Source organism: Arabidopsis lyrata (genome assembly GCF_000004255.2).
Source record: "Arabidopsis lyrata subsp. lyrata unplaced genomic scaffold ARALYscaffold_5, whole genome shotgun sequence".
Lineage (NCBI taxonomy): Eukaryota > Viridiplantae > Streptophyta > Magnoliopsida > Brassicales > Brassicaceae > Arabidopsis > Arabidopsis lyrata.
Genome location: NW_003302551.1, coordinates 12949430 through 12959248, shown reverse-complemented (window position 1 = coordinate 12959248; position 9819 = coordinate 12949430). Strand labels below are relative to the sequence as shown.

The 9819-nt window shown below is 35.3% G+C and overlaps 1 protein-coding gene across 1 annotated transcript; it reads right to left on the bottom strand.

Moving 5' to 3' along the window:
• Positions 1 to 287: 287 nt before the first annotated feature.
• Positions 288 to 7105, bottom strand: LOC9313598 (DNA damage-binding protein 1a). Its single transcript, XM_021025961.1, has 21 exons — positions 7024 to 7105; positions 5838 to 5916; positions 5646 to 5766; positions 5523 to 5571; positions 5323 to 5382; positions 5154 to 5245; positions 4981 to 5059; positions 4791 to 4900; positions 4615 to 4690; positions 4208 to 4402; positions 3989 to 4104; positions 3789 to 3897; positions 3392 to 3601; positions 3080 to 3301; positions 2863 to 2967; positions 2502 to 2768; positions 2132 to 2409; positions 1726 to 2044; positions 1349 to 1606; positions 673 to 1237; positions 288 to 581 (listed from the first exon to the last, which is right to left on the bottom strand). Exons 2-20 carry the CDS (start codon positions 5896 to 5898, stop codon positions 674 to 676), a joined length of 3291 nt encoding a protein of 1096 aa, XP_020881620.1. The 5' UTR covers positions 5899 to 5916; positions 7024 to 7105; the 3' UTR covers positions 288 to 581; position 673.
• Between the last annotated feature and the right edge of the window lie 2714 nt (positions 7106 to 9819).

The window sequence follows — 9819 nt, the reverse complement described above, 5'->3', positions numbered from 1 at the left end:
AGTTACATTTCCTCCAGGAAAGGGTAAGAAACCACTTTAATAAGCCTAGAGGAGAATGGATAAGATTCATCCTCGAAGTGGACATTGAGATCCATAATAATGAAGGAATTGTTAGAGATCGAAAATCAATGATCCATAGAAAAAATGAAGTTTGTTGATCGATTGACATGAGAGTTATCGCCGCCCTTAACGGATCTCTACCTAGGAAAAATGTAGTCATTTTTTTTTTTCCTCTTTTGAGGGATAGGAAAAATGTAGTCATTGATGGGTATTTTGGCTCATTACTGTCTCAAATCAGTGCTATTATGTCTGAATTTTCTTATAAATGTTTGAGTTAAGAACGCAATTTAAACACCAAAAACACTGTTATATCAAATTGAAGAAAATAGAGTTAAAAAAACTACTCCCAAAGAAAATAACTTTTCTTCCCTCGACTAAAAGTCTAATAAAACCAATAAATTCACTACTAAAATCACGATTTGTAGTACACGCAATAGATTTGATGAACATGGCACCATTGTTCAAAAGCAAACCAATCGTGCATAGGAGGAATGTCGTTCCAAAGACCTCCCAATTAAAATCTGCAAAATGAACACAGACACTTTAGTTGAAGATTTTGATAACTAAACAAATAATATCTGAGAAAAAGATTTTGCAATGATAGAACTTCACCTCAATGAAGCAGCTTGAGGTATTCAACAATCTTTCTGATGTCTTCAACAGTGACCTCCATCTCTTCAGCAACTTCTTCCTGATCATCTATGTCTAGAATCTGAAAAGATTCTATGAAATCTCCATCTAGGAACTCCGTCGATTCACTAAGGCTTTGTAACTCAACACACATTCGTGGAAAGTCCTCATTGGGGCATCCTATTCCCCTTATCTGTTCTCTCATGTACTGCTCTAGCTTATGTAAGAACTCGTAGATTACTGGTGGAAGTGACACTATCATGCCAACTGCTCCACTCACGGTAGAAAACATGACAGACGGTACAATTGCAGAATCCTCATCTGACAGTCTTGAAAGTGTTCCAGCTTTCATATGCGTAATAGATTGTCCCAAGTACCATTGTCCTACAGTATTTGGGTAGCCATGATCGTTGACTCCGTCTGCTGAATGTATGCTATATAACCCATCTGCGTAGAAATAAGACTCATTTTGTAGCATTATCATGGCTGTGTTGTCCATCATCAATTCAGGCGGCTCGATGTTGACGTCGACATCATGCAACTCGTACTTAAGCCATGAAACAAACAAAAACAAACAAAAGAATGAGCCATTGAACCATCCAAACAGAAACATGGAATTCCCTCATTAATCTTTACCAATAAAGTTTATGTTCCTTACCTTTTGGATCCTCGAAGAAGTGACAGCAAATCTCTGTTCCCATCCACCATCTTCAATACCAACTACTTCGGGATTAATGGAATGGAGCTCCCGAGCATCATCATGTAACATCCACTCAAAGTAATGAATGGTATGCACGGAAACAGTGACAAGAAGTCCCCCATTCAATGGTTTGAGGTAGTAGACAGCTCCGTTCGTTGGATATTGAAAAATAATATTCAACTCTCCATCTCTAACTAGAAAAACTAAAATTCTCCCCTGAACACAAAGACAAAAGAATCAATGAATGAATTTGGTTCAAAAACAGTTTCAAGATCACAAAAAAGCAATTCAGAGTTTTCTCCTAGAAGTCAACACATATACTCATATAAGTTTACCTGCGTATTCTCCTCGTCTAACACATTTACAGAAGTTCCAACGCAATAGTATGCTTGGTCATCCCCAGCAAACGAGCAACTGACTATAGACAGTCCATGCTCGTGCTCATTTAATTCAAAAGAAAATAACGTGTTCAGCTCCTTATCTAGAAGTTGCAGAGAATGTCGTCCATCCTTCTCCTCAACAAGGACTGCATATGTTTGACTTTCTTCTTGATGACACAAACGCCTACCATAGCTGAACATGGGGATTTTTATGTTCGTCTCCATATCTCCCATAGTGCAAATTACAACCCCATCTTTTGTAACAATTGCTAAACTGTTCAATTCATAAAAGCACAAATCAGATATCTAACTATTTATAACTGAAACAGAAAGACTTACAGACTTCAAAGCAGTAGTTTACCCCTCCGAAATATCAGCACGCTGAAAAGGGCACATGTCTTCAATATCTGTTAAATTCAGCCTGTTGTACTGTAGTTTCTGCTTCATGGTGAAAATCAATGTTGGTACTTTTGATGTTGAAAAACACGCACGTACACTACCATTGGATATGAAGGTACGCAATGTTTTTGGATAACCCTCTAACTCCTTAGTGTTTTTTTCTTGAAGCTGGCCGTCATCTTCATTCAACTTGAAGGTCAGAAGGCTTCCATCTGCTAGAGCACATAACAAGTAGGATACCTGAACCATAGAGGAAAATATTAAGAAATTGTTTGATCGAAAAGAAGAGACTGATTTGATGACTCATTATAAATAATTCAGCACGATCATACCTGTTCAAATGCACAGAGAAGTATACACCTAGGCACATGTGCATGAACATGCTCAACTGTGAGAACTTCCAACTCTGGTAGCTTTAAAACCAGAATAGATTTTTCCCACAGCCCAACTGCAGCTAGCTTACTGTATGTAGTGTTCGAACCAACAGGGCCTATATCAAGACAAGAAACGTCATACCCCTTCTGAACTTTCGCTTGAACCAAAATCCCATTTCTGATATCAAGATAAACCAGTTGCTTGTCTAAAGTTGCTAGAAGAACCTAAGGTGTAAAACAGTGATCAAATGTATCAGATTTCAGTTGCTCATTAGATGAGCAAAAACCAATTGTAGATGCAAATATAAGATAAATGTACCTGCTTGATTGTTGCAGATGCAAATAGTATTTTCGAACTAGCTAACCACTCAGACCGCAATACTCCAGTCTTGGAATCAATTAGTCGAACAGACTTTTCAGTAACCTAATTTGAAAAGGCAACTGTCCATTAATTCAAAGGGGAAAAGGAAGATAATACAAAATACTTTGTCTATATAAAAAAAGGTTTTTAAATCTGAGAGGCAGAAAAAACGTACTTGAATAAACAGTCTGTCTGCAGCATCATGGCAACAAATGGTTACTGAATCGTAGGCGAAACCCACCATCGTGTGACTCATAAATGCACCAGTATCATCAATGGTAAATACAAGAGCAGGAGCAACAGCTATTGGTTGAAGTACGAGGAAGGGGTGATTATCATTTAAACTTGAAGATTTCAGTGACCATATTCTTTGGATATTTGGGATTTCAGCAAAGAACTGCGATTCAACAGAGATCTATTAGCTAGGACACATGATGAGTTAGTTATGCCAGAAGGGAAAAATGAACACGTTTGATATAAATCAAACCTTTACACTGATTCCCACCCCAGTACTAACACCCTCGAGAGAACTATCCTCATGAGTTCCGCAGCACATGACAAGCTTTCGTACCCCTATAGGTTTGTTGCATAGAGAAAAATCAATTACTGGACCTGAATTAGTATATGTCGTCAACACTTGTAGAGCTGGGGTATTCGTATTCAGACTTGGTCCATGTAGCTGATGCATCTTCACAAGCTGCATTTGGGTAAGAAGTATAGAAACCAAAGAAAAAAAAAGACTAAGTGATAATCTTTTTTCTCATATTTCATTATTTGTTGACGAGGAAAACTAAACAAAACCAAGAGATATATGTGACTCAGAATAGTAACTACAATGTTGTATTATTTGCAATCATACAGAAAAATTTGATCTCTACGCATACCTGTGAGTCAGCATAGCGCGAGCCCACAAAGACAATGTCATCGCGGAGATATGTTATAGATGAGGGTACTGAAATTTTACCCAATGGCTTAAATGTGAGTCCTGACAGCCTTCAGAATATAGATAAAAAGAGGTCATGCAAAAAATTCCATTACCTCAAAAATGTTTAAAGAACCAACTATATTAATATGATGAACTTACCGTTCAGCAGTATTTATTTTAATTTCAAGGACTGAAATATGTCCATCATGGCCACCAAGAATATATCTACACATGTGTCTGGTCTCTTCCACTCGTCCATATGTTTGTATATCCAACTGGAGAGCAACAATAGATTCTAAGAGAATCGTTAAAAGCTGAAAGAGATACACATTATAAAGATGTAGGATTAAGGTTGATGAAAACACAAGAATGACTTACAGAACCCATTAACTTTGTTTTGATTTCGTTATCACTGTAATAGACAACACCTTTTTTCCCAATGATAAGATAGCTGAAAAGGTTCGGAATTAGAAGTGTAGGCATGATGGTCTGATCAAGTTGAAACAATCTTATTGCAACAACGTCATCAGTTGTTATCTCAAATATCCCGCTGAAGAAATTACCATCAATTCCCTACAATAGTAGAACATACATTAGTTTCCCAACCAAAGATTTTGGGTGAAAAAAAGATCAGATTGTAAAAGTTACAGATAAGAATATATTTGATGGTAAAAAGCATAAGGTATAATCAGTAAGTAAATAAACTTACCAACAAAACAATAAATAAATCCGAAAATACTACTATCTGGATAAGTGAATCTAAATCAGAAAGATCACTAACGTACCCTATAAAGCAAAGCAAGGCCGGGCCGTAGGTAGCTTTTCAGAAACTTGACATCCACTATGTTTGTACTGGAGAGTCTGAAAAAAGATCACAAAATCAAGTATAATAGTTCTGGTCCAGATGTATTAACTAACGATAAAAGCCAGAAGCTGAGTACAAAAGCCAAGGGTTAATTACGTCTTTGTAAATTGTGAATCACCCTGCCCCGAATCAGCGATATTGACGATTCTCAACCGGTTTTTTCTAGAATACAAGACAATTGTTTTTCCATCAAAAATTGTACCCCCCTATATAAAAGACAGATACAAAACAAAGTTAGAACATAAAAACCATCATATATCATACATTACTAATCAACTTAAGATACCTGGCAGAAGTCATAGTATTCATATGATTCATCCTCTATCTGATACATTTCCAGATTTGGAACATATTGTATTGTATCACTACAAGGTAAATAAAAAAAGTGATTTCAGGTGGATTAAAAGAGAATAATAGATGAAGAAAAAATCAATAAGGAACTCAATTAGAAAAGCATACAGTGAAAAGACATTTGAAGTCTGAACATCCCAGTCAAACATACAAAGTTTTTCTGTTTCTGTGGCAATGAAAAGAACATCCTTTCTTAAATTCTGCACGAAGATTAGAAATCATCAACCATTGTAATCAACCTAAAGACAATGTTTACATAACAAATAAGTATACTCACATTCAAATGGGATAACTCCATGAACACAACCCTTCCATACATGGGAAACTCTCGAAGATGCTGCATTAGATAGAAAAACATGAATGAAAAGAAAAAATATCCAAAGGAGGTAACATACTACAGAATTATACAATGGATTCTAAATTTCATAAAATGAGATAATCAAATGAAAAAGAAAGAAAACATATACAAAGTAGTACCTCTAATCCATTCTCGGTCATGAGATAGATCGACACAAGAGAGACTTTGCTGAAAAGATAAAGACAAATAAGTTATTGGAACTAAAGTGAACTAATGTTGTTTTACTATCTTCCCTAACTTACCAGATTACAAGATTCTGCTCCTTGGGACCGGTGAAATGCCCATAGCATGAGTGGGTCACTGCTGTGGGCTTACGGAGGCTAACGACATAGTTTCCCGAGGATGATTGCACTCGTGGTGCAGCTGAACAAAATATGATATAATTATACATGTTACTCTAAGCCTAGTCAAAAGAACTAAAGATGCAATGTTACCTTTTCTAGAGGCAGAAGTGGGAGTGAGGCTGTAAAAGTCTTCAACTTCACGGGAAGACATTGCTGAGCAACGCCAGAACTAGAAAATAATAAGACATTGGAACAAATGGTGAATCACTATTCAATAAGCACATCGCTTTAATCATCCATGTTAAAAGCGTCAAACAATAGCACAATATCATCATTAATTAATAGCCATCATCATCTCTAAATGAAATCATCATAATCTGAAACCACAGAATCAAACTACAGAAACATCATCTATCTCAGGCAAAAACAAAAACACACAGAATCAAACTACAGAAACATCATCTATCTCAGGCGAAACAAAAACACACAATGAAGAAGATCTCTGTTCAGATTTCAGATTCAAAGGAACAAATGGTGAACACAGAATCAAACTACAGAAACATCATCTATCTCAGGCGAAAACAAAAACACACAATGAAGAAGATCTCAGTTCAGATTTCAGATTCAAAGGAACAAATGGTGAACACAGAATCAAACTACAGAAACATCATCTATCTCAGGCGATAACAAAAACACACACTGAAGAAGATCTCAGTTCAGATTTCAGATTCAAAGGAACAAATGGTGAACACAGAATCAAACTACAGAAACATCATCTATCTCAGGCGATAACAAAAACACACACTGAAGAAGATCTCAGTTCAGATTTCAGATTCAAAGGAACAAATGGTGAACACAGAATCAAACTACAGAAACATCATCTATCTCAGGCAAAAACAAAAACACACACTGAAGAAAATCTCAGTTCAGATTTCAGATTCAAAGGAACAAATGGTGAAAATTCAATAAGCTCGCTGATTCAAACCATATCTGAATAGAACAATAAAACCCCCAAAACCACAGATACATCATCTATCTTAGGTAAAAAAAAACTCACGCTAAACAATTTATAACTCAATGTGGTACATATTTCTATATAGGTGGTGTTACATATTCTTCTTTCTATCACCTATCTGCGTATATCATTGTCTCGTCTGACTAAGACATTGTTCGTGTGGCTTGTTCCATGCCTATCAGAGAACCCATAAAACCAGACCCAACCTCCTAAGAAAATCAGACCCTAAACCCCGAGCATAAACCCTAAGAAAAAACCAACAGCGAATAGAAGGCGAAGAAAAAGAAAAGTAAAATTAGAAGACATACGCCGTGCATTCACCTGCCTGCGGAGAAGATGTGCCGCCGGGGAGAGACACCGGCGACTGAAGCACCTCGAAGAGTGTTCGTCGTCAAGAGAAATCGTTCCTCAAAAATTGTGTGAATAATGAAATTAAACCCAGAAACCCGTTTTCGCTTGTGGGTTGAGCGTGCCTACATTTTTCATGACCCGGATTTTTGAGTTTAAGCCCGGCCCGGTTAAGTCCGGTCCGTTTAATAGAAAAAATTTTAAGCCCGTTTTTGTTTAAGCCCGACCCATTTAAGTCTGTTAAATTTTTTATTATAAAACAATACTACGATATAACCCGCGGTACACCGCGGGTTAATTATTTGATTTTTTTATTTTTATAAATTGATGAATTTATTGTGTATAATATTTTTTGTTGTATACCGCGGGTCACATGCGTTGTATCTAAAATAAAAAATTTTAAGTTGTATTTGTTTTGTTTAGTGTTTAAGATTGTATAATTGTATTTTGATTTGTTATTTATAGGATTTCACCTGTGGTATATTGTCTCGTATTAATATTGACCCAAACCTGTCCAACCATATAATCTAAAATGAAATTAAACATCATTTTGTTATTTTTTTAATAACACTTTTATTTAAATGTCATATAATTCGAGTTAATTTGAAAGTTGCTTTCAAATAGTTTCCATGTATATTTTTAAATTAGTGTGTGTTTTTGGACCAACCCGTAAAAACAATTTATAATTGTATCTTAAAATACTAATTAGGATTTCACCCGTGATATACTGTCCCATTTTAGATAATTGTAAAAATTAAAGAAAGATCCGAATGACTCAATTTCGGGTCTGAATAAAATAACGACATGATTAAATGCTCAATTTATTCTTAAAAATGTTAATATAGATTACACACATATTTTTATTCATCGATTGAGTAATATATGTCCGTTTTAAAAAATTTGAATTGTAACATATGCAGAAAAAAAAAAAAACTAAAATTTACTAACTATTTATATATTTTATAATAATTTAAAATAATATAAATATAAGATCAAATAAAAGTGAAATAAGAATCATATATTTATGTTTAAATTAGGTAGAGAGATTTTAGGAAATTAGTGCAAATTTGTTATATTAGCATTAAATCATCATATTTGATTTCTTTATCTATAAAAATCGTGGAGAATATACCATAAATAAAGCGTTTAAATATAGTAATTAGTTGAGAAAGTATATATATTTTAGATTTTATTAATTATTTTCGTTTTTTAATTTTGCCAAAATTTAAGGAAAGATCCGATTGAAGATTTCCGGGTCAAAATTAAACAAATTTGACCCGATTTGGGTACCCCAAAAACTGCTGCAAAAATGTATAGTAGATATAAATTTTCTTTATGCATTAATACAAGGGAATTTTGCCAAATGTACCACATTTTGGAAAAATCCTAGCAAATGTACCACATTTGAAATGGATTTAGCATTCATACCACATTTGGTGTTTGTGTGTCAACTCTTGGACGATTTTGCCCTTCTTTGTGCGTCAGGTATGTGTCAGGGGAAGGAGCTACAGTAGACGCCAGTTGGGAAACGGGAACAACTTTGTGTCAGAGAAGGACAACTTTGTCTGAAAGACAACTTTGTGTCAGAGAAGCAGTACAAAACATTGCATTAAATGCAGTTTACATTTACCGTGGACAATAATTATGAAATAGAGTGAATGATGTCCCCCAAGAATAAGTCCAGATCTCTTGATTGTCCATCACCAGATGATGTGGTTTTACCAGCCAGAGATATGGATTTACTCGGGGACAACTTCTCTTGATTGTCCATCGCCAGATGATGTGGTTTTACCAGCCAGAGATCTGAATTTACTTGGAGACAACTTGATCTTTATTTTATTCTGCCAAAGAGCCGAAGACGAAGATCTGGATTTACTCGGAGACAACTTTGTTTTACCAGAGGGACGAAAATGGTTACCAATGCGTTAGGAGAGAGACTGTGGACGGCAGAAAATTCGGAGACTATGAAGATCTGGATTTATTCGGGGACAACTTTGTTTTACCAACCAGAGGGACGAAAACGGTTACCAATGCGCCAGGAGAGAGAAAAAGGACGACAGACTGTAGCTCCTTCCCCTGACGCAGCCAGAAGGGTAGTTTCGTCTTTCCAGATGACGAATGTGGTATGGATGCTAAGTGGACTCAGAAAGTGGTACTCGGCCTAAACTTTTTGAAAAAAGTGGTACTGAGGCTAATTTTCCCTTAATACAATCTTTTCATGTTTTGGAATTGGGTATCAAACTATACAATTAAAATAAAGTTCACGAGTTTTTATTTAGTATTTCCATTTATTTACTTAATTAATTAAATTAAATTTTGAGTAAAAAACAAAAACTTTCCACCATTCGAAGATCGAAGATCTCTTCAGTCTTCATTCTTTTAGTAGAGTAAAAGTTCACGATTAATTTAGTGTTTTCATATATTCTTCAACTAATTAAATAAATAAAATTGTGACTCTAATTAACCAGTTAAAGAAAACAAAAACTGTGATTTCTAATAACACCACCACGATGTCTAGTGGTGGCCGAAGCTTCCCACCGTAAAAGGTCCGTTTGTGGTGCGGCAAGGTTACATAAACTTGTCATTTTACAATTTTGTCCCTACTTATTTTCCACACAAAATTATTTTGTCTGAAAAAAACAGAATAGTATTTTTAGCGAGAAAATTAAAAATTATGTTTTTTTACGGAAAAACGGAAAATCACGTTTTTGGCGAGAAAATACGGGTTACAGGTTATGGCGGGAAAACATGGAATCACATTTTTGGCGG

Bases quoted from the DNA above. Each gene is read 5' to 3' on its own strand.
- LOC9313598 (XM_021025961.1), bottom strand. From the start codon at position 5,898: ATGTCTTCCCGTGAAGTTGAAGACTTTTACAGCCTCACTCCCACTTCT. The intron at 3,602-3,788 runs GTATGCGTAGAG...ACCCAAATGCAG, and splicing joins CGCGCTATGCTGACTCACAG to CTTGTGAAGATGCATCAGCT. The intron at 2,410-2,501 runs GTATGATCGTGC...TCTATGGTTCAG, and splicing joins TTCTCTGTGCATTTGAACAG to GTATCCTACTTGTTATGTGC.